The sequence below is a fragment of the Hevea brasiliensis genome, chromosome 15 (genome assembly GCF_030052815.1).
Source record: "Hevea brasiliensis isolate MT/VB/25A 57/8 chromosome 15, ASM3005281v1, whole genome shotgun sequence".
NCBI classification, from domain to species: domain Eukaryota; kingdom Viridiplantae; phylum Streptophyta; class Magnoliopsida; order Malpighiales; family Euphorbiaceae; genus Hevea; species Hevea brasiliensis.
In genome coordinates, this window is record NC_079507.1 from 71488068 (window position 1) to 71513238 (window position 25171).

The following is a 25171-nucleotide window of genomic DNA, read 5'->3' on the forward strand; positions in this document are numbered from 1 at the left end:
AAGGATAAAATATAATGTATAACAACAAAACCTAATAATTAAACTGTAAATTTCCTACTTTATACAATATTTATTAAAAAAAATTTTAAATTTATAAAAGTAATCAAATATATATAAGTTATCTTCCATTTAAAATTTGGACCTATACATAGATTCCACGTAGATTACGTTTTCTGTTTTTTTCTTGCTTTTGCGCTGGTTTTTTTTTTTTTTAAAAAAAGAAAGCCGTAGTTTTTTTTTTAACTAAAATATTTATATATATATATATATATTTATATTTAATTATTAAAACTTCTTTCTAATAAACATTAAAATAAATTATTTATTTATACAACTTGCTTAAATATTAAAATTTTTAATATTATTGATTTAATCAATATATGAGAATAAATATAAAATAAAAAAAAGTAAAAATTATATATTTTTGAAGAAGTCTTATGGAAGATGATATAAATTTAATTTAATTTTTATACAAACTTCTAAAATGATATGCTCTTGAAAGAATGAATATTGTTAATAATTTTATTTTCTTTTAACTTAGACATAAATGATATGTCGCAAATTAATAAAAATAAATTTAATAACAAGAACTAATGTTTAGGGGCAAAGTAATATTTTGTTATTGATGGCATACTCAGATGGCTAGCTAGTCTTCATTCTGCCGCATGCTATATGTACATTATACATTCTTAGTAAAAGATACCAAAAGGGGGTACTTCTCATTTGCCCTTTAAGGCTTATTTAGTTACTATTAAAATTGCATAATTGCAGCGTTTAATTATTCACTGCGTTCCGTAATATTGTATCGGGACCTAGACCGAGGGCTCAACACAGTGACTTCCTGCCTATTCTCCTTGAGCCTCCTGGCTTCTTCCCTGGAAACCTGATATGAGTTTGCCACCACGTCCACCGGCATTGACCTGATTGCTGACATCTTACCGGCTAGTTGGTTAATTCTCGCATTGTCATTAGTCTTGAAAGTTACCCACTCCATGCCTGCCGCGCTTGCCTTCTTCACTACTGCAAAGTTTTGCGGGACTGTTATAACTTGGCCTGCCCGAACCTGCCCATCAAATACTGTGTTCCCATTGTCATCCACCACCTGGACTTCACCACTTCCTCTAACGATGTAATGTACGCCGTGGGCATTTACGTTCCAGTATGGTGTCATCATTGCATTCTGCACCCAAATTAATTTATAAATGTGCATTAGGAACAAAACTGTCATATTTATGTTTAGATATTTTTAAAATTCAAGATGATAGATCGGATATTATTACGATTAATACACGTAGATATGTGTATGTTTTTAAACCTTACCCTGTAGAGAACGCCTTTCTGAACACTGAGTTGGAGTCTTATGAGGACGGGGAGGTGGTTGCTATTGACGTTGGTGATGCGGCCAGCCCGTGGGTTGAAGACATCAACTTGTGATAGGTCGTTGATGTTGTGTTGTAGGCTGAGTGCGCAGAAAGTTTCCTCTACGCCATTGTATCTCCCGCTTCCACGTGATCCCGTCTCGAATTCTTGCTGCCGTTCTTCCTCTCTTACTTCTCTTTCTTCTTCTGGGCTTCGTTGTGGGGTTACCACCTCAAGACCACGCTGTACCCTCACAATAATCCCCCTGTAATCTTCTTTGCCCCTTAGCTTTCTGGCAAGGTCCATGTTGACGTTGAAAGATTCAGCTAGCAACCCTTCGTCCAAGCCTGAAAACACGTTTCCAGAACTTCCCTGCTCGCTCGGCCTCCGGCTTCGGCTTCTCTCTCCTCTCCCGTATTCCCCTCTCTGGCTCTGTAATTCTTCTTGCGGGTTTCCAGCAACGAAGAATAACTGGAATAACATATAAAATTTGGAAGACATGGATAAAAAATTATCGTTTATTATATGAGCTTTTATGGGTAAAAAATTATCGTTTATTATATGAGCTTTTCTTTATGGTACTTACTCTCACATTCTGATCGACCTGGTTGGCTCGATTGCCCGTGTCTACAGCAACAACTAAAACAAGAGGAGACCTTCCGTTATTATAAACCCAATGAGGTACTCCGGCCGGCAAGGCAACGACATCGCCCTCTCGGATTTGTCGAACCTTCTGGTGCTGGTCTCTCTGGCTCTCTCTTCGCGATTGACTAAACTGTGACTGTGATTGTGATGACTGGTATGTCTCGGGGCAACCTGGTAGTAAAGCCCCATGAAGACCTCTACCTGCAATTCATCGAATTTAGATGATAATTCTGGGACACACAAGAAAAGTGTACTATAACAGACAAGAGATTACATGCCTTGAACTACGTATACGAGCCTGGGTCCATTGGCGTATTGTGGCAACAGAAGGCCTCTTTCTTCAATAGTATGGCGCGCAACTACAACACCTGCACATTGGAACTGATTATCATTTTCGTCCCAGATGTCTGTAACACCAGCCTCCGATTGGACCCTCCGACAGGGTTCGAGGGCACTTATGCGGTCGAGTTGGCACTCGTCTCGTTGATAGCGTTCTGGGTCATATGGGCTTGGCCAAACTCTAGGGTCTGGTTCCATCTGAGCAAAACAGCCGTGGAAGAGAAGAAGAAAGCAGAGACTAAGAGAGAGCAAAGAAGAGTAAGCCATTATTAAGAGAAGAGGGGCTACTATGGTGACAGGGTAGTGAGAGTGACTGGTATAGATTGCTATTTAAGGGGGAAAAAAGCAGGTTGTGTTTGGGACGTGGCGACTCATTTGGTTAATTGAATTGATTCTTTCTGCATGCGAGATTGTCTTGGTGTATTGCATGGGTTCGATACCCTTTCTCCCTTACACATATTTTCCAACGGAGTACGTGTTGATGGTTTGCCCAGAGGAGTTCAATTATATGTATAGGTGTTGGTTTTCTTGGAAGATCGTGAGCTGTGCGAGGACGGGATTATTGATTTATTCACTGGCGGTTGTAGTTTTGAACTTCTTTTTTATGGGTCTCGTCTTTATGCATGAGAAATTATATTATACAAATTCCGCGGGCGCCTTTGAATGTTGAGAATTTAATTGTTTATACATTTGATAACTTCGATTTCCGATCGATGAGAGGAAAACTACGGCGTTCCATCTATTTTTAAATTGCCAAACTGTAACAAACTTCTAAATTTCTTAATTTTTAGATAATGGGTTTGTATATGTTGAATTCATGGATTAAAACTTGCTAATTGATTGTAAAAAGATTTATTTTCTTAAAAAATTTCAAAACTTTAGGCTTGTGTCAATTTCAACCTTAACTACCTTTTAGTTGTATTAATATTAATTGCATATTCAACTTTATTGTGACATATATATATATATATACATATATATATATATATATATATATATATATATGAGAAATTATTGTTTAAACTTGATTTATTATAAATGCAAGATATAAATATGTAAAATCTATATATTTAATATATGAGTCTCATCATGCTTTTTGTATATTAAATTCATAACAAATCGAGTTTATATATATATATCTTCATGTTGATCACGCTATTATTTGAAACTGTCTTTGGATTTTTTCTCTTAGAAGTACATTTCATTTTACGAAGAAAAAAAATTATTAAATGCATATAGAACATTAAATTTTGACGCTCATGTACTATAAAAAGTGAATTTTATACCTACATAAATAAGAGCACCTCATCTATATATGTATTCTAGAATTTGCTAAACTTCTAAAAGATGTTGCGCATCTAATTATTTTCTCTCAATTTTTTTTAGGAGAAAGGCCAATATATTAGAATTAAATAATTGACACTCTCAAATTAGGATTTAGAAACATTTATATCTTATTAAATAGATATATAATTAAGAACTTATTACGTAAAAATAGAAAAATTATTATTTAAATCCAATTCATCATGGATAAATTTTCTCATACATCTTCAGTATTAAGTCTGTGACAAACAGAAAAAAAAAATCCTACAAAAATAACCACTTACTTTTATGAAAGCATGCATAAAATGTACATTTTAACATCAATGACTTGTTATACAAAAGAGCAAATTCTAGATAAAGACAATGTTTATATCGAAATTCTATGTATACATAATAAGGGCAATACACATGCCAGGGTTCGCATTCTTTATTCGCCGGTTTGACACAACTACTATCAATGATAAATTGAAGAGGATTTGATATTCGTATAATTTTCCCTTTTATAAGTAAAATGATCAAGTATATCAGTAAAAATTGTATATATTTAAAAGAAGAAAAAATGAATTTTATTTATTATTTATACATCAGTATTCAGAATGATAATGTGGTGACTTGTAATAAAGAGAGTAATTTAAAAGTTACATATTTGATGCAATATAATTAAGATATTTGATTATTTCTATCTAAATTCGATTTATTATGAATTTAAAATATAAATATATGAGACTCATATATTTAATATATAAGTCTCACTATATATCATATAATTTGGATCATGATAGATTTATTTAGACAAGAAATCCATCAATTTGTGTGAAATTATAAGGTGGTCATGACTTCAAATAGGTTTCTTCCCTCATCATTTTATTTGGAGGTAGTTTGATATTCAATTTCAACTATCACTTATTTGTTCTTTCCAGATGTTCAAAGGGGAATAAAGTTTCCTACATGTAGCCAGGTATGCTCTTATGATCATTGTAAATTAATTAAGCTAAAATACAAAAAATCAACATAATGTAGGGTGTAAATACAGAGCAGAAAACAACGAAACCCATGGAATCAATAAATCTGCCTCTGTAGAATGAAAATAATATTGATCATCTTATCAAATTGTTACCACTGCTTAACTATGGACTTCAAGAACAGGCTAATTATTAAATACAATAGAGTATTACATAGTTTTTCTCTTTCATGAAAAAAAAAAGTGAGTTTTCCTTATAATATAGAGAGTGAATTTCATATAATTATAAGAGATGATATATGTGAACCAATTACACCTAATAATTTCTCTCAAGAACAATCTAACCCCGCTTTAGAGAACTAGTAGTAAATTGAGCTTCTAATGGCGGATCACCAACACGTTGCAACGAGACATATGTGCAAGCGACAAAGGGTGTTGAAAGCCATGCAAAATATAGAGACAAATCCACATGCAGAAAGAAGCAAGACGACTCACCGAATGATTTGCCACGTCCCAAACACTGAACCCACTTCTTCTTTTCCTTCATAAATACCAGCCCATCGCGATCCTACTCCTTCACTTCACCATAGCATAGCTGAAGCCTATCTTCTTTTTACTAGTAGTGTTACAATCGCAATGGCTTATTCTTCTTTACTATCTCTTAGTCTCTGCTTTCTTGTTTTCTTCCACGGTTGTTTTGCTCAAATAGAGCAAGTAACGACGGAACCTAGAGGGTTCCCACCCCATCAGCGTCAACAGCGCCCGCAACGGGAAGAATGCCAACTCGACCGCATTAGTGCCGTCAAACCCAATCGGAGGATCCAATCGGAAGCTGGTGTTACAGACGTCTGGGACGAAAATGATTTTCAGTTTCAATGTGCTGGTGTTGTAGCTATGCGCCATGTTATTCAACTGAGAGGCCTTCTGTTGCCACAATACGTGAATGGACCCACGCTAGTATACGTAGTTCAAGGCATGTAATCTTTTATCTTGTGTGTTGTAGCATATATATCCTGCATCTCCAAGAAGTATGATCATAAATTTTTAATTGCAGGCAGCGGCGTCCAGGGAGTTGTATTCCCAGGTTGTCCTGAGACATTCCAGTCATCACAATCACAGTCACAGTCACAATATAGTCATTCGCAAAGACAGAGCCAGAGAGACCAGCACCAAAAGGTTCGACAAATCCGAGAGGGCGATGTCATTGCCTTGCCTACGGGAGTAGCTCAATGGGTATACAATAATGGACGGACTCCTCTTGTTCTGGTTCAGGTTATCGACACCAACAATCCGACCAACCAGCTCGATCAAAATCACAGAGTAGGAACCACACAAAGCCCATGTATATAATAAGCGGACGATTTTATTGATATCTTCACTTGATATGTTATATATTCCAGGTATTTTTTGTCGCTGGGAACCCACAACAAGATATACAGAGTCAGAGAGGCGAATTCGAGAGAGGTAGGGGAAGGGAGAGCAGCCAAAGCCGGAGGCCAGTTGAGAGTGAAAGATCTGGAAATGTCTTTTCAGGCATGGACGAGCGGGTGCTAGCTGAAGCTTTCAACGTCAACACAGATCTTGCAAGAAGACTAAGGGGCGAAGACGATTACAGGGGCATCATCGTGAATGTCCAGCGTGGGCTTGAGGTGATAAGCCCACAACGAAGCCCAGAAGAAGAAAGACAAATAAGAGAGGAACAACAACAGCGAGAATTCCAGAGGGGATCACGTGGAAGCGGCAGATACAATGGCGTTGAGGAAACTTTCTGCACAGCCAGGTTGAGACGCAACGTTAACGATCCATCAGATGCTGACATCTTCAACCCACGTGCTGGCCGTGTCACCAACGTCAATAGCCACAACCTCCCTATACTCAGAAACCTCCAACTTAGCGTTCAGAGAGGTGTCCTGTACAGGGTAAGGGTGAAAGAAAAAACAATTAAACTAAAACTTAAAATATAAACATTTTAAGTTTACTAATGATTGATAAATGAAACTGAGCGCAGAATGCTATATTTGCACCACACTGGAACGTGAATTCCCACAGCATATCCTACATCACAAGAGGAAGTGGTCGTATCCAAATAGTTGATGACAATGGGAACACAGTGTTTGATGGGCAGGTTCAGGAGGGCCAAATGCTAACAGCCCCACAAAACTTCGTGGTAGTGAAGAGGGCAAGCGTCCAAGGTCTAGAGTGGGTATCCTTCAAAACTAATGACGCCGCCAAAATTAGCCAACTAGCAGGACGGGTCTCTGCAATCAGGTCCATGCCAGTGGAAGTGGTAGCAAACGCATACCAGGTTTCCAGGGAGGACGCCAGGAGGCTCAAGGAGAGTAGACAGGAAGTCACTCTGCTTAGCCCTTGGTCTAGGTCTCGATTCAATGCTACTGAAGGCAACGAATAAATACTACTGCAACCATGCAATTGTATGTAATAAGGAGGAAAAATGCTAGTTAGTACTAGGGTTTTTTGAAAAAATAAGCCTTGGTTGGCATGAGGACCAGTTTTGGTTCTTTTTACTATGATATGAATGTATATTATAACTTGCGGCAGAATGAAAGTTTATATGAATCCTAGACATTTATTTATTTATGGAAGCCTTTGGATCGATTACAAGCTTTGAGGAACTTGGAATTGCACCAATGACTAGGAATGGAAACCTTGGCATTCCAGTTCAATTCTAACAATTATTTTCTTGTGGGTTTTTTCAAGAGATGCTTGAGGATGCATTTAAATGACTAAAAATGTCTTTTTAAAGGGTAAGTGGTGGAACTGGAAAGTAAAAATTGATGACTTGTAACTCCTAATGGTTTTTCATGCACTTAGGATACTTGAATCAAATGATCTTCAGAAAAAAAAAAAAGAAAAAAAAAGAAAAAAAAAAACTTAAATGGTAAAGACATTCCAAATTTATCGTCTGTAATAATACCATCAGGCATTAGTAAATAAAAACCAGAAATTAACCATAGTTGATCAGGCCCACATCCACTGCTGACCAGATATATTATTGTCATTCTACTAAAGCAGAGGATTGAAATACATGTTGTAATGGCGTTATCAAGAATCCGAAACCACCCATGAGGTTGAGAAGTTAGTTCTTCAGGGCGATTGTTGACGTAAACGCCCATCTTATCATGCAGAGGCAATTATCCTTGATCACATGATGATTTACAAACCTATTGCAGGAAATTTTTACGTAAATTCAGTTTATCGTGAATCTAAAATATTATCAAAAATTTAAAATATAAACATAATTTATTGTGTATCTAAGATACAAATTATTAGAAAAAAGAATACAAGTAATGAAGAAAATGATTGTGAATTTGTCTGTGTCTTATTTACAGAGATATTACACCTATTTATACATGAGAATATGAGCTAATTTAGACAAGAATAATAATTGTTGTAATTATACTATACAAATCTCCTATAATCATGCTAATTGCTGTAATTTTGCTACACAAATATCTTATAATCATGCTAATTGCTGTAATTATGCTACACAAATCTCCTATAACCATGCTAATTGCTGTAATTATGCTAACACCCCTCCCCCCCCCTCAAACTCAAGGTGGTAGCACAGGTGTCAACTTGAGTTTGCTTAAGAGATCCTGAAAGCGAGCGAGAGGATGCGTTTTGGTGAATATATCAGCGGTTTGGCTGACAGAGGAGTCAGGAATCAAACGTATGGTGCCATGAGCAACATGATGACGTACAAAATGACAATCAATTTCGATGTGTTTAGTACGCTCATGAAATACATCATTATGAGAAATTTGTATGGCACTTTTATTATCGCAATGAAGTATTGTGGCAGAAGAATGAGTGATACCCAAATCAGTTAATAACCACCGTAACCAAAGTAATTCAGATGTAGCATCAGCAAGAGCACGATATTCAGATTCTGTTCTAGAACGCTCAACAACAGTTTGCTTTTTGCTACGCCAAGAGATAAGAGAATTACCCAAGAAGAAACAATAACCAGTTGTAAAGCGATGATCTATCAGATCACCAGCCTAATCAGCATCAGAGTAGCCAGATAATACTAGGGAGGAGGTAGCGGAAAAGTGCAAACCATGAAAAAGAAGGATTCGAAGTACTACATAGAAATGAGTTGAGCGAGGAGCATACATAAACTGGCTGACCAGATGAACAGCATATGAAATATCAAGTCGAGTAACTGTGAGATAAACAAGACTCCCGACAAGCTGTTGATATAAAGTAGGATCATCAAGAGGAGTGCCATCAAGAGGTGTAAGTTTGCAATTGAGCTCCAATGGGGTTGATACTGTTTTGCTATCAGTGATGCCTGCTCGAGAAAGTAAGCCGGATGCATACTTGGCTTGAGATAGATAATAGCCATCAGAATTTTGAGAAACTTCAAGACCCAAAAAATAGCTGAGAGAACCCAGGTCTTTCATTTCAAAATGCTGATTGAGATAATGTTGTAACTCTAAAATACTAGATAAATCATCTTATGTTATTATCATATCATCAACATAAAGCAACAGAAGAACATACCACTGTCAGTTCTGCGAGTGAATAATGTAGAATCATGTGGACTAGAGAAAAAACCAAGTTGAGCAAGGATGGAACTAAATTTCGCAAACCAGGCCCTGGGAGCTTATTTTAATCCATATAAGGCTCACCGAAGTTTGCAAACCTTATGAGGAGAATGATAACCAGGAGGATGATGCATATAAACCTCTTCTGTTATGAAGAAAAGCATTTTTGGCATCCATCTGGAAAAGTTTCCATTTACGAACTGCAGCAATAGCTAAGAGGCTGCGAATAGATATTAATCGGGCCACTGGAGCAAAAGTTTCTTCATAGTTGATACCATACTCTTAAATGTACCCTTAGACTACTAAGCGAGCTTTGTAGCCTTCAATAGTTCCATCAGAACGGGTCTTGATTTTGTAAATCCATTTGCAACCAATAGGGGTCTTGTTTGGTGGAAGATCAACTAAATCCCAAGTATGAGTTTTCTCTAAAGCCTGAAGTTCGTCAGTCATAGCTTGCTGTCAAAGAGGGTTAGTACTTGCCTCACGATAAGATAATGCAGGTTATTTTGCAAGCTGACAATTTAAACAATTAAATGACTCAAACTTAGTAGATCCTAATAATCCATGAGAAATTAAAGGTTGAATTTTACCGGCAGAAGCATGACCAAGACGAAGATGCCATTGTTGAATGGAGGAATTAGGGATTGTAGCTGCAGATACAAATATCTGAGAAAGATGTAAAGATGCAAGCTCAAATAATCGACCCACTCTGCGACCCTCCCTAAGAATCTGTCCCGTTTGTGGATCCTGTACCTGGACACCATGGGGAGAAAAAATAACATTTAGTCCTTTTTCACACAACTAACCAATAGAAATAAGATTGAGTGCCAAATTAGGGATATAATAGGTGTCAGGGAGATGAAGATTTGAGGTAGACACATGACCAGTATGTGTGATGTTCATTTTAGTACCATTTGTAGTATGGATTGGTGGTAAGAAAGATATAAGTTTTGCAGAAGACAAGAATTTAAGATTAGTGGTCATATGATTACAATATGCAGAGTCAAAAAGCTAATAAGAATTACCCGGAATGGCAAACATGGCAGCAGGAGAATTAGAAGAGATAACCTGTTTGAATAGTGCCTCAAGATCACTCATGGTGATGGCAGTAGAACCCTCAGTAGCAGCAACAGCAGTGACAGAGGAAGATCCAGGCTTTGAGACATTCTTGAATTTAGAATGCCCTCCTTTTGGTCTTGGAGGGCGTGTAGGACAATGTTCAAAAATATAACCATAACCATGACAATATCTACATTCTATAGTAGGACAATATGCAAAAGTATGACCAATTTGATTACAATTCTTACAGAGTTGATTGTCAGATTTCTGATGTGAGGATCGAGTAGTTGCAAGAGCAGTCTCAAATTGAGGAGTTTTATCCAAACTGAGACGAGTCTCTTAAAAAATAATCTCTTGAATGGCAGTATCCAATGATAGGAGTGGATTTCGATGTAGCAGGGACGCTCGAACGGCCTCATATTCTGATCGAAGAGCCATTAGAACTTGAATGAGATGAAAATGATCTTCACTGATTTTGGCTTGAGATATTTGATTCCAAATGGGTTGGACCTGGGCAAGAAAATCATTCACAGATTGACTTGTTTCTTGTTTCAGATTATGAAGAGTAGTCCAAAACTGATAATAGTAGGCAAGTCTAGTGGTCTGATATCGATTAGCCAAAAAATCCCATATTTCTTTTGCAGAGTCATAATTACCAAATTGGATGTGGATGGACGAGACAGAGGTATTGCGAAACCAGGTGATGATCTAATGATTTTTACTATCCTAATCCTCAAGACGGTCAGCAAATTTTACATCAGTTTCATCGTTCTCTCTTGTCGGCGTAGTGATATCTCCGGTAACAATACGCCAAAACTTGTGACCTATCAAAAAACTTTTCATTCTTTGAACCCAAAGATTATAGTTGGAACCAGTCAGAACTGTTGCAATAGGTTTTGAAATATCAGATTTCGAACCAGAATAGGTTGTAGAGAGAGAAGAGAGACCCCAGAAACTAGAAATAAAAACTTTACGGCTCTGATATCATGTTAAAAGAAAGAATATAAGTAATGAAGGAAAAGATTGTGTATTTGTCTGTGTATTATTTACAGAGATATTATACCTATTTATATATGAGAATATGAGCTAATTTAAACAAGAATAATAATTGCTATAATTATGCTCTACAAACTAATTGCTGTAATTATGCTAACACAAATATATAAAATTCATAAACAAGTCTCATCATATATCATATATCTTGATAGACCCGATCCAAATTGCCGGGTGTCTATGATCTTCATAGGCCTAACTTCTTCCCAGACAGGCAACCAGTAAGAGATCCATCCTACAGCAATGTTCAGATACCTTCCCTTTTGCTCTCCCTCTATCTTTTGGAGCGCTTCAGTGGTCAATTTTATCGCTCTTTCTTTTTCATCACCCAAGAAGCACAGGGCATTCTATGCAGCTTCCATAATCTTCGAGAAAAGGTAATTAAGTAATTAAAGAAATGGAATTTGGTTATAAATATTTAAGCTAGCAATTAACAATAATCACCTTCTCTTCCGCAAACTCAGCCCAGAATCGGGCTTGGCCTCTTTCGCGAGGATCTTGAGGCAGTAATGGATACTAGTGCTTCCATGTTTCGTCGATGTACTCAAGAATGACGAAGGACTCGCTTTCTTCCTGCGAACAAGCACCGGAACCTTCTTATGGACAGTATTTAATTGAATAAGCAAAGATCTCTTGTTAAAGACGTCTTGTTCCATATGCACTCATAATCAAGACTCTTGAGTTTCAGAGCCCACTCTACTTTGCGTACAAATGGGCTAACCCATAGCCCCAAAAGCTCCACCAGGACCACCACCTCTTTGTTCGCCATGAGAGACTCTGCTATTTTTGTCTGAGCTGATGAGTGAGGAAAACTAGCTAGTTCAGTGCTGTTTGTATACGTCCTCCGTCACTTGAGAAACTCGGTGGATGGATGTGGGTGTTGACTAAAACCATCAGCGGCAAATTTGACTGTTGACTGACGAGATCTAGCCCAAATTAGGATTAGCCAGCCAAACTCCTTCCACTGCAGCCCAACCTAACCAAAATCTCATATTCTTTTATTTTTTGTGGGGAAAGGAACACTAAAGCTCAATTCGAAACTCTATTAGTATCATGAAGTAATAAAAAAATATTAAAAAAAAAACCTAGAAAGGAGAATTAATAAATAAAACTCTAAAAAAAAAAAATTCAAGCTGGCATGATTGGCGAGTGAATCTACACAAAAACAATTTGTATTGTAATACACAATTAAAAAAAAAATATTTCTACTATTTAGTAATTCAAATTTAGATTATAATATATAAATTTCATTATATTGGTAGAGGGAGAATTCAAAAATGAAATCCTTCTTTTTCTAAATTTCTTAAATAATATGAAAAAAAAAGATTATATTAAATTAGATTGACTCTGATCTTTTAATTTTATCCATATTTTTAACTAATAAAATCTCTTTTAAAATTTATAAAATAAAAAAGAAAAAGTATATCAATATGCTCAATTAGCATTGTTTAATGTAAAAATAATTTAATTTAATGTTTCATTTATTTTATGAAAAATATTTTTTATATTTTTTAATATTTAAAATATTAAAAAAAATAAATTAACAAAAAATATTTTCATAATTATTGGTTTTAGCTTGCAAACAAAGATATTGAACAACCATTGACTTTTCTCATTTAAACAAAAAAAAAAAAACGCCAGAATCAACCAAAGTAAATGATTATAAGAAATCAGACTCAATTTAGATAAGAACTAAGAAGAAGGTCTAATGGTAAAAATAAATAAATAAATAAAGTTAGTTTTTGCAAATATATATATATATATATATATATATATATATATATATAATGTTATTAAATTTTTATTTTAATTTCAAAAGTTGGTTGTAAATTTTTTCAGTAATCAAAATTGAAATTAAGTAGGATAAAAATACTTTTTTTTATTTTGAGATTAATTATGATTAAAATATAAAATTTGATTATCCAATAAATTTACAATTAATTTTGGAATTGGAACAAATTGAAGTTGTTAAAATTAAAAAAGAAAATATAATTAAAAAAACCAGGAATTAAATTTATGATATTTTTTTTTTATCATTAAGCCAAGAAGAAAGAGGTTCCAAAACCACTTGGGTAATAAATTGATAATTAAGTGGCGGATCTATCAAAGGGCAGTTGGGGCCAAAATTTTCCAATTTTCAACTTATGCATATATTTATTAATAGAATTACATAAATATCTTTAAATTTTTATAGTACTTATAATTTTTTTTATTTAAATTAATTTTAAATTTTATATAAATTTAAAATTACTTACTCATGAGTTGGACATCTATTTCATGAGTTCTGAACAAAAATTCAACTTGGACTCCGAATGCAAAGTGGAGAGAATTCTGAAAGCTTGGAGATCGGGACATCCCAAGCCTTGGGAAATTGATACACCCAGTCCTCATAAAGTTTGGGAAATTGACCCAAGTCTTGCTGTCTCACTCTCACATATCATATTCGTCGGGGAAAAAAAATGTAGGTTTATCCTCATCGAGCGCAGATAAGGTCCGGCCAATAATTGATATCGCCTGTTCATATAGATTTTGTCTTTGTCGATTGAATGATCTTGCTCCTGTCTACTCATTGCTTTTTGTGAAATCAATCCCAACAATGAGATTAGAACACTCCAGGCCAGATTGAGCAAGAGCAGCAGCAGTAACATGCAGTTAGCAATCTCTATGATTTATTATCACAAGTTCAGTGCTGAAATTATCTAAATCTTCACATTGAAACAATAGCAAATTCTTATTAATAGCCAGAAAAGAGAAAAAAAAAAAGTTATTAAAGAACAGGCAGAGAGAAATTAGAGAGCATTATAAAGAAAATGAGATATCATAAGCTTTGCGATTTAATAAATGGATCATCAGATACTATGAACAGGCAATCCTCAAGGTCTGAGTCAATTCTTTCCAAGTTCCGGGTCTCCTAAAGTTGGAAATATCAACAGTCGGTACCTTACCTCTCCATCTGAATGCCCCCATGAAAATCTTCTGAAACATTATCTTTGTTGGCTAACACAATGAACATATTTTTGTAACAACAATAATCCACCTCATGCTTTAATTGCATTTTTTATGCTTCATCATGCAGAAATTTTAGATTCCATTTGGATATATATGCAGATTTTAAAAAATAATATATTTAAATTGACATCATATTTTAAAAAAATTTGCAATTTTACCATAATTTCAAATGAAAAGTTGATTTCAAATACATAAATTAATATATTTTAAATAAAATAAAAATTTTTAAAAAATTATTAGTTGTAAAATTTTTATTATATAGAAGTAAAATTTTGTAGCCGTCAAATTAAATATTTTAGCTCCGCAATTGATTGATATGACAAGACACCAAGGCAAAGGGGGGAGATTCTCAAAACCCTAACGGAGAGGCCTGAATGAAAAGTGCCTTAAACAGTACAGAGAAAGGAATATTTGTATAGACGCGGCTTCAGCTATATGAAAGGTCCTCGTTTTAAAGGCGTCTTAACGGGTTTCAAGAAGCTGCAAAGCAAGCAAAACATGCAATGGCCCTATTATTGCTTTATGTCTGAATATAAAAATTATATTAAAAACAAAGGGCAAACTCGCAAATCTTTCCAAGTTGGAAAGGATTGCTTGTAGTCATCACAAATCGATCAGACATCGCAAAGGAAAAAAAAATAAAGAAACTGAAGAAAAGAAACATATAGCTACACAGAGCATTAAGAGTTCACATTGGTGGAACATAACGTGTATTGTTAATTGGATCAAGTGATCAATATTCATGCACAGTAGGAGTGAGTACTATTTGGTTTGAATTGAATAAATTGAATTAAATCGTTTTAATTTAGTGATTTATTTGATTTTTAAGATTTCAGTTTGGTTTGGTTTTGTATTTGAAGAACTTCGATTATTTCGATTTAATTTTAAAGAAAAAAATCAGTTGAACTGAATCAAATCGAACTAAATTATTTTATTAATTTTTAAATTAATTTATTTTTATAAGAAATTGGTGAATTATATGTAATTATATATATATATATATATAAATTATTTAATTTCATTAATTAATAGTTATTAAGTTCAATCAAGGTTAAAATCATACCAAATAAATTAAAAATAAATCTAAATTAAAAAATTAATCAAAACTTAAAAACCGAGCGATTCAAACGGAATCGGAATAGAGCAATTCAGTTTCATTTAATTTTATTTTTTATTCATTTTTGTTCTATTCAATTTTTAAAATATAATAATTCTACTGATTCAATTTTAATGATTCGATTCGATTCGATGCAGCTTGAACCCAATGCTAGCCCTAGTGCATGGCGCGGAAAGGATGAGATATAAGATAGCTACATGCTGTTTCAGACGCTCCGACACTCACTCGCACATTTAAGTGCTTTTCATGGGAGTCAATCTTTATTTTGAAAATAATACCTAAAATATACTAAGCCAACAAGAAAATTCAACTTTTGATTTAATATGTGGTAGGTGGATTAACACATTTGTGACAGCCAAAAGCAGAGAGAGAGAGAGAGAGAGAGAAAGAGAGGTAGAACTTTTACTTATTGCAACCACTTGAAAAAGAGGAAGAAGACTACTTTAATTGAAATAAAAAAGTTGATGGTAAATGAAAACGGTCTAATTATATATATTTAACTTAAATCATCGTAAAAGTTAGAAGAAATTGTGGAGAGAAGAAAAATTATTATTTCATCTTATTTATTTATTTTTAATAAATATAAAGTTATAGTTAATTATTAGATATATTGGTAGTACTATTTTAATATTTTCTTTCTCATAAAAAAATAAATCCTTTTTATTATATTGAGAATAAGTCTTATATAATTGTAAAAGATAATACGCATATATTTGATACACTAATAATTTCTCTAAAGTCACAAAATAAAAAAAAAATAACAAAGTCACTGTCATTATAAACATATACACATGTCAATAATGTTATAGTACGCAGGTATTTATCCTGTAATCCTAAAAATTCTATCATTATCAAATTAAACAATGTGGCTTGTCTGCAATGGCTGTCTTCTTTATCCCATCAATTACAACCAACCATAGGCTACCACCAAGCTAATTATATAGCTTAAATCTGTTTCGTACAGGCGTTGCAAAGACTATGGAGCGCTTCTAGAATTGGATAACTTTTATAGAGCAGTTGAAAGTTGAAACTGAGCAATAGCAACTCTGATAACAAATGCTCTACCCCATTATATTAAAGTAATCCTTTTGGGTCCAAGAATTCATTTCAAACCACTGGCTTTCTTAACCATATCTCCTATTACATATAATGGAAATGGAGCCCATGTTGGAGTGGTAGGATCTCTGCTTTCCTCACAGGGGTAAACTTAGGAACCAAGCTTTCTTTCACTAGGACCTCCAAGATTGCCGAAAGTTAAACATAAAGACTGCTTGATTATGAAGAAATTATTTCTTTCTTTTTTTGAGTATAAATTGCCTTTATTGCCATTCTTAAACAGCACAACTTCTTTGATTCTTTCAGCATATAATTCTATGATTGAGGAGTGGCATTCTAGTTATATTCTGAAAGATGCAATGTCATTTTCGGACCAACACATATATATGCATCCTATATCAAGACTAACCTGACGGTCCATGACAACAAATGCAAACCCTTCTTTAGAAATCCTCTCTTTATCCATTTCCAAGAAGAAAATCAAACACTTGATGTCTTATTCGGGCCTGGAAAAGAAGCTTCAACCAGCAAAGAGGGCGTGGAAACGCTTCGCCAAGACAGTCGAGTCAAAATTCCATAACCTGAATTTCTATGGAGCCATCAAGGGCATCAAGACCAGCTCCAATCGCCTCCTCTCTTATTGCTCCATCCGTTTCTTTGATCCTTTAAAGAAACGTTCCGTAACCAGACCACCATATCGTGGCTACCATTATAATAATAGTCATCTTTACCGACACTATTATAGCAACAAGAGCCAGGCTCATAAGAACTTCTCACCCATATACATAGACCAACTCTATTCTGTGGAGGCTGAAGGTTCGTCGTATTCGCTTCAGGCCAAGAAGCATTTCCATGCAGAAACTAGCAGCAGAGGTAAACAGGTGGTTGATAAGCAGGTTTTGCCGAGAAAAGTAGAAAAGGAAAAGGAGAAGGAGAAGGTGCTGTATAGCATTGAAGATGCTTGGAGAGAAGTTGTTGCTAAATCACCGCAGCTAAGACCAGTGGATGAGAGGGCTGAGGAATTTATATCCAAATTTCATCGAGAAATAAAGCTTCAGAAGGAGAAATCCATTCTTGAATTTGAGGAGATGTTGGCTAGGGGTGCCTAGAGGATCAATTTGCGTTCTTTTACATTATTTTAATTTTATCATTTCTCAATGTGGAAGTGTGGATTAACATGAAAAAAGAAAAAGATTTTACGGCATACAGATTTTAAGGTTCGGCTTTTATCAAAGATGAACTGAAGGCCATTATTTTTAGTATTTATTTTAACAAAAAGGTGTGATTATGTAAAGAATAATTGTTGTGAGACGTGATGGGTGTTTTAATTTTTGAACTATATAATTACTATGATCTTGTCCCTATTTTTTATGGCGTAAGGTCTTGTGGGTTAATTTTTTTACCCTCTAAATGAGATTTGGATTGTTCGTTGCTGCTCTTCACATTCCTTCTCTCTCTTTTTTTAATAAAATAGTATATATCTTGCTCCATTTTGTCGGCAAAAAGGATGGAGAGGAAACATAGCAGAGGCAGATTTTATCATTACAAATATAAAATTACTTTTAAAATTTTTATTTAAAAATTTTGATATTTTAATTGATTAGTGTAAAAAAAATGAAATAATCGTAAAAAATACCTTTTCTATTTTATTTTTTTTTTTTTTTGCGAGAGAGGGAAGCAGAAGCTAGTTCACTCTCCTCGGACAGTGTCAGCCCACTGAGTACTAATGGTCGCCAACCATCATTCAATTATACACTTGGACCCCACCTCCCCTAAGCATGACTCGTGTCGTCAGTTAGATCACCAGTCCCACGCTTAAATTTGGCCATTTGGGGATCTAAACGGCATATGCGTTGTACGTACGCTACGCACCTGTGGCTCCATCTGCAAATTGTAGAATTACGATAAAGGCACGTAGCCGAATGAAACGTCGTCGTTCTAATGCTTCCTTCTGTGCCGTTTACCTTGGACACATTACGCTATCCCCTGGCAGCATCACTTCCACACAAATAAATATCACCGCTTTGTCCTCTCTTTTCTCTATCTAGTTTCCGTTTCTGCTCTAGCCTTACCATTTTCCTTAGCTTTTACCAGTCGAGAGCTTATCGTTTGTTGTTTATCTATCTCTGTCAATGGCGAAGGAAACTGTTCGCGTTCTTGTCACTGGTGCTGCAGGTACGTCAACACAAAAACGAAATGAGAAAATAATCAGTCACTGTTATCGCTTAGATCTGTCGATGATCGCTGTTTTACCTTTCCTTTTATTTGATCCTAGCTCGGATTAACTCTATTATACGTTCAGTTGACTTGCAACCCTGATTCAGATCTATTATGTTTTGATGATGTAGACTTTATCAAATCTAAGTTTGTGATACTGTTTTATCTGTAATGTGTTTACTGAACTGGATCGATATGGGAAGCACAACTAGTTGATTTTTTTTGTATAAGTTGATTTGGTTATTTTTAGTTCAACTTATAAGTTTGATTTAAGTTGGTCGAGGATTACAACTGCTATAATGTTTAGAGTTTATTCTTGTTCAGTTTTGCTTTTACTTAAAATGATAGGGTATATATTAGTTCAGTTTTAATATTTTTTTCTGAAAATGATCGGACTTTTGTTTGCTTCTGAGGCACAGATCTAAAATTGTATTAAACAGCAACGATCGCTAGCGATTTTGTTAACTATAATGTGTAGTTTTATCTCTCTTTAAAAAAAGAATAGCCATGGCAGGTGGCATTTGGTTCGCTCTCTACCCTATGTGATTGGGAAATAGTAAAAGCACTGTAATTTGACTTGAATTACTAATGGTGGATAGTGGATACATTTATCTGATCATCAAGTGTGGGCGCAACCCTGTTATTGATGGTTTAGGTTCAGATAATGTTTTCACTCTAGCCTGTGGCATTTGGGAAAACTTAAACCACGCATTTGTATGGTGTTTGTAGCATAAGAGGACTGTCTTTTGCGGACTTAAACTTTGGACTTAATTGAGAATTGGAGAGATAATTGTCTTCATGTTAACTGCGACTCATCATATGTCTTTCTAAAATAAGGCTGCTAAAATTACCATTTTATTTATATAATGTGAATACTTTTTTATTTTTCAAAAACATTAGTTGCTTTTGCAATTGTTTAATAAAAAGTATCGTGAGTTGATTTTGATGAACTTGCAGGACAAATTGGATATGCCCTTGTCCCCATGATTGCTAGGGGAGTGATGCTTGGTCCTGACCAACCTGTGATCCTCCACATGCTTGATATCCCACCTGCAGCAGAGGCATTGAATGGTGTGAAGATGGAGTTAGTAGATGCTGCTTTTCCTCTTCTTAAAGGTGTATGCTCTTTATTATTTTCTTTACTGAAAATCCAAGAAAAAGCCGTTGAAGCATCATTTTACAAAATTGGCATTTTGGATTTGTGAGGAATTAATCATGTGATTATGAGATCTGACCCAACATTAATTTGTATAAGGCGTTGTGGCTACAACTGATGTTGTTGAGGCTTGCACTGGGGTAAACATTGCTGTCATGGTTGGTGGCTTCCCTAGGAAAGAAGGAATGGAGAGAAAAGATGTAATGTCAAAAAATGTGTCAATTTACAGGTCCCAGGCTTCAGCTTTAGAGAAGCATGCAGCTGCAAATTGCAAGGTGATTACAATTATTTCAATATTAGAAAAAAAGTTTTGCTTATTTGAACATTATTTTACAGTTGATTGTTCTATTGCTATTCATTGAATAAAAAAAAATCATGCATCTACATAGTGGGAGAAATTGAAATGATTTGAGATGTTTTCAATTTTCTTGAAAATCTAAATGATGTACAGTACCATTTATGAATATAGGCTCACTTTGTTTAACAGGAAATGTTTTCCCTAAAAAATTTTCCACATTTTCTAGTGTTTGGGTTTAAGGATGGCAATGGATAGGTTATCTGTAAAAATATTCTATCTAAACCCAAACGCATCCTAAATTCAATTATTAATACCCAAATAACACCATTGATGATAGTAACTTCCCTTTTCTTTTCTTTTATTTTTTTTTTTAATTTATTGTGTAGTTTTCTTTCATATTCAATTGTATCAGGTAGAAAACTATGAAAATTTTGTAAGTCTAAACATTTTCATATTTATATTGGAACAAAATTAATATTTTCCAATGTCTATGAAATATTTGAAATTAATTGCTAGCTAAATTTTCAATATTCTACTGAAACAATAGAAATTATTTATTTTCTCAAAAAAGTAATCAAAAAACAAGTTATTTTATCCAGCTAGTGTTTGATATATTTCCAATGCTTGCTTTCAACGTGTTTGAAGCTACTTCAGTTTATATATCTCCTAATTTTTGCTGCTTCCTTTGCCTCCCAGGTTCTGGTTGTTGCCAACCCAGCAAACACAAATGCATTGATTTTGAAGGAATTTGCTCCGTCTATCCCCGAGAAAAATATTACTTGCTTGACAAGACTGGATCATAACAGGGCACTTGGTCAAATCTCAGAGAGATTGAATGTCCAAGTCTCTGATGTTAAGAATGTGATCATTTGGGGGAATCATTCATCAACTCAGTACCCTGATGTCAACCATGCTACTGTTAAGACTCCATCTGGGGAGAAGTCTGTCCGGGAGCTTATTAAAGATGATGAATGGTATTATTAACTGTATTTTCTGTTTACTGTAGTTGATTTCTTTTGTGAAAATGTTGAGAAGAACTTTTTTAATTGTCTTTATTGGTTGAAGGTTGAATGCAGAGTTCATCACTACAGTCCAACAACGTGGGGCTGCAATTATCAAAGCTCGAAAGCTTTCAAGTGCATTATCTGCTGCTAGTTCTGCTTGTGATCATATTCGGGATTGGGTTCTTGGAACTCCTGAGGTTGGACAATGTTTTCTCTGTTCTTCAGTGTTATTCTGTCTACAGGGCTGTTGATCTTTCTTTTATTCTTTTTACTTTGGTTGTAGGGCACCTGGGTTTCCATGGGTGTATACTCTGATGGCTCATACAATGTACCAGCTGGGCTGATTTATTCTTTCCCAGTCACATGCCAAAATGGAGAGTGGAAAATTGTTCAAGGTAAGATTGTTATAAATGAAAGAAAAATGCTATATTTATTGCTTATTTCAGTTCTTACAATATTATACTAAGATGTGACATCATTATAGGTATTTAGATATTTTCTATTTCATTTTAATCTGTAGGATTTTGTTATGTTTGTTGGAGTCGTGGTTACCTGATTAACTTATTGTAATTTTCAAAGAGACTATACTCCTTATCTTGTATCTAATGCGGCATTTACATTGTCTTAATTTTTGTGGAAATATGTAATTGTTTATGTACTTGTTCGTGGAAAGAAAATGTGATGCTTGAATTCCATGTTGGTATTGAATTTCGGCTTTTATGGACTAAATTTTTAACTTTTTCCCCTTTACTCTAATGTGGTCTAGGACTTCACATTGATGAATTTTCGAGGAAGAAGTTGGACTTGACAGCAGACGAGCTCTCTGAGGAGAAGGCCCTTGCTTACTCATGTCTCTCATAAATGCTCTCTTTCCATCACTGGTCTGTAGTAAGTGGGCCTCTCTCATCTTTTGTTGCGGGAGGCATAGTTACAGTTTTGAATAAAGCCAATTAAGTTTTAGATGAACCATCACTGATGGAGAAACTGTATTTTGGATCTTAGTTTGTTGCCCGTCATCTGATATGAGGATGTTTGAATTTTTATGACTGAATGGATTGAGATTTAACGTCTGCTTAATCTTTCTGATTTATGTTATTCTTCAGTTTCTTGAAATTTTCTCTCTTATCCGACTCTGGAGATCTAGATTTTTGGCTTTTCATTTCTAACTCTCTTACATGAGTGGTGTGGGTAATCTATGAATACTCACAATCACAGTTTTTGGGAGGTCGTTTATTTGTTTGGTGATGGAGGCTGCTGTCATGTGCTTAAAACTGGGTTGAAGTCTTTAGATAAACGGTATTAGTGGAGCAGGTGGCTTCCCAGGTTATCTAATGGTGGAGTTATCTTGCTTTCCACTTCTAGGGCTCTACTTCGGCATTGAATTTGGAGGTGATTTGTAGGGGTGATAAAGCTTTTCTTGTCACACCTTACCCCTCTGTAAGGCATAACATGATCTCATTGAATACCTAATGAACTACCGAATTTCACCTACTGATAACTCATTAAGTACTCCACAAGGAATTTTAAATAATTTCCTTACTTTTGACAAGTGGTGAGCATTTTCTAATAGGTATTTAAAACATATGATTAAAAGTAAATCTAATTAATATTTTTGGTCCATTTTAGCTTTCCGTAAATTTTATAAAAATTTTGACAGAGTTATGTAAAATTCAATAATACTAGCATACTAGCAATACATTTCATTTAAATTAAATAAAATAGTTGTACTCATATTTCATTAGAGACAATACAATTTATGTACATTCTTTCAAAATTTACATCAAAATAAATACAAACTAAACTTTATTACAAACTTCATATAAATTTTTGTACAAGCTGCTCAAGACCTATTTGCACGTCCATACATTTATATGCAATACATACATGAAAAGAAATATTTACAATTAGGGTATAAATTATACCCGAAGACTTTAAGCTGATAGCTCTTCACAACTCAGTAGCTCACAACTCAGCAGCTCAGTCTGCTGTTCTTCTAGTCTCTGTATCTGCGACAGCAATAGAAGTCATCGTTGAGTACTAGGACTCAGTGGTACACAACATACTAAAATAATCTTTATGCAGAATATAATCACATTTATTCAAAAATTTGACTAAACATAAGCATTAAACACAAAACATGAATTATGAAATTTTAATGCAAACCAAGTTCATTTCGAAGTATCAAAATACATTTCATAAAACCCACAGTTAGATCATGCCATTCGAAACAAATAGAATCTCAATAGCCAGAGGCTAAAGAGAAATCACATCACAAGGCTAGCTAGCTCAAATATATGTATATCCATTCACATCCTCTTCTACTGGCACACCTCAACACTTCTCCAGAGAAGGAATCGAAATTCGAAACTAATTACCCTTACTAGTCGTGCTAGTGAGTTGTTCAAATATATGGTCATGACACTGTGGTTTCAAAACTTATCTTAACAATTTGCTAAATATTGTCATTTCAATATACATAATAACTTTCAATAATTTAAATCAAAACATCATAAGAATGCCATAATCCAATATTTCACATTATTCAAAACAGTATGCAAAAGATGATTACAAAAAGTATACGTTGTGCACAAACCTCAAACGAGTCGCCCCTTAGCCTCGACTCGGTTCCTCGGATTCCTTCCCGGTATTCTTTTCAACTGAAACACACAATTTTACAATGTTTCAGTACTAGAACTTAACATAAATCCCAAAATAAATTTAGCTTCACATTTACCTAGTTCTAACGTGTTAAATTCGACGTTCTCGAAATTTTTGTGTTTCGGGTTATTCTTCACTACACTATTCAAGTCAAATAATTGACTTTCTAAGGCTTAATAGGTATGGGAACTCCAACTTCACCCACATACCACATTTTGGTCACTAAACTTATTGGTTTTTGTTGTTTACTCAAATCCTAAGTCTTTTAGGCAAATTTGGTAAATTTCAGTTTTGGAGTCCTAAGTTGCACTATTCCATTGGTCACTTTATTGTTGGAATTTGGCAAAACTTTCTTCATAGAAAATGTTCCCCATTGTCTTAAGTTTATTCTCCTTTTTGAATCACCCCAATTGGAGTTTTGTAGCTCAAGTTATAGCCAAAATACAGTTACTGTTCACGTGCACTGTTCATGCTGCAAATTTTGGTTCTGGCAGATTTTTGATCCAACTTCGTTCAATAATTTGATCAAGTTAAGTCCATAATTTGGTCTAATTTCCTTCATACGAAATGTTCTACTATGTCTTAGGTTTCCATCGGTTCAAGATTCACCTAAATCGGAGTTTTCTAGAGAGAGTTATAGCCATTGAAACTTTACTATTCAAATGGCAATTCTGCAGTTTTGCAGGTTCAGTAACTCAACTTTGCTCAATAATTTGATTAGATTAATGGCATAATTTGGGTTGATGTTCTTCATGAAAGTTTTAGATCTATATCTTATCTAATTACTGGTAAAATTTCAGGTCATTTTGACCTTCCTAGCTCGAGTTATGACCAAATGAACAATTACTGTTCATTTGGTCAGTTTATCTTGATGTGATCGCTCTTAACCAACTTTGGTCAATTGGTTCACTAGGTTTTGGTCAGTTTTTGGGCATGGTTCCTTAACGAAAATTGTGTCATTTTATGTCTATTTTCATCCCCAATTGGTGGCATATCAATTGGACTTGTAAAATTTCCGTTTTGGTCCTTCAAAGTTACAGCATGACCATTTACCCTACGAATTTGACTTTCATTCTAACAATTCCCACACATCTCCTTTGGTCATTATTGACCATTTTTCACTTCACAATAGGTCAAAGTCATCATTTATGCATTTCTCTAGTTGTCTTAAGTATGGTTCTAATCCCCTTAATTGTCCGGACCGACACCGGTCACCGAAACAGTGAAATATACCAGGCTATACAAATAGGGGTGTTACAATTCTCCCCCCCTTAAATAAATTTCGTCTCGAAATTTTACCTGGTATCAATCTCGGAACAGCTGTGGGTGTTGTCTCCTCATGTCCT

General features: G+C 34.6%; 5 protein-coding genes and 1 pseudogene across 6 annotated transcripts; 3 read left to right on the plus strand and 3 right to left on the minus strand.

Moving 5' to 3' along the window:
• Positions 1-596: 596 nt before the first annotated feature.
• LOC110635440 (legumin B-like) lies at positions 597-2657 on the minus strand. 2 transcript variants are annotated; one of them, XM_058136244.1, is made up of 4 exons: positions 2283-2657; positions 1946-2205; positions 1321-1830; positions 597-1180 (listed from the first exon to the last, which is right to left on the minus strand). In XM_058136244.1, exons 1-4 carry the CDS (start codon positions 2608-2610, stop codon positions 779-781), a joined length of 1500 nt encoding a protein of 499 aa, XP_057992227.1. In that variant the 5' UTR covers positions 2611-2657; the 3' UTR covers positions 597-778. The 2 variants fall into 2 exon arrangements, with proteins under 2 accessions (XP_057992227.1, XP_057992229.1); XM_058136246.1 differs by having other exon boundaries at positions 1946-2201; positions 2279-2657.
• Positions 2658-5186: 2529 nt separating this feature from the next.
• LOC110635448 (legumin B-like) lies at positions 5187-7225 on the plus strand. The gene is made up of 4 exons (XM_058136985.1): positions 5187-5604; positions 5686-5947; positions 6028-6546; positions 6636-7225. Exons 1-4 carry the CDS (start codon positions 5264-5266, stop codon positions 7035-7037), a joined length of 1524 nt encoding a protein of 507 aa, XP_057992968.1. The 5' UTR covers positions 5187-5263; the 3' UTR covers positions 7038-7225.
• Positions 7226-9525: 2300 nt separating this feature from the next.
• LOC131174124 (uncharacterized) lies at positions 9526-11245 on the minus strand. The gene is made up of 3 exons (XM_058137193.1): positions 11232-11245; positions 10267-10447; positions 9526-9951 (listed from the first exon to the last, which is right to left on the minus strand). Exons 1-3 carry the CDS (start codon positions 11243-11245, stop codon positions 9700-9702), a joined length of 447 nt encoding a protein of 148 aa, XP_057993176.1. The 3' UTR covers positions 9526-9699.
• A 145-nt stretch (positions 11246-11390) lies between these two features.
• Positions 11391-12651, minus strand: LOC110653203 (glutathione transferase GST 23-like; annotated as a pseudogene).
• A 4260-nt stretch (positions 12652-16911) lies between these two features.
• On the plus strand, positions 16912-17601 carry LOC110635457 (uncharacterized). Its single transcript, XM_021784794.2, has one exon. The coding sequence runs from the start codon at positions 16912-16914 to the stop codon at positions 17599-17601; it is 690 nt and encodes a 229-aa protein (XP_021640486.2).
• Positions 17602-18382: 781 nt separating this feature from the next.
• LOC110635465 (malate dehydrogenase) lies at positions 18383-22244 on the plus strand. Its single transcript, XM_021784808.2, has 7 exons — positions 18383-18667; positions 19667-19825; positions 19965-20140; positions 20860-21137; positions 21229-21364; positions 21451-21562; positions 21934-22244. The coding sequence occupies exons 1-7, from the start codon at positions 18625-18627 to the stop codon at positions 22026-22028; spliced, it is 999 nt and encodes a 332-aa protein (XP_021640500.1). The 5' UTR covers positions 18383-18624; the 3' UTR covers positions 22029-22244.
• Positions 22245-25171: the final 2927 nt, after the last annotated feature.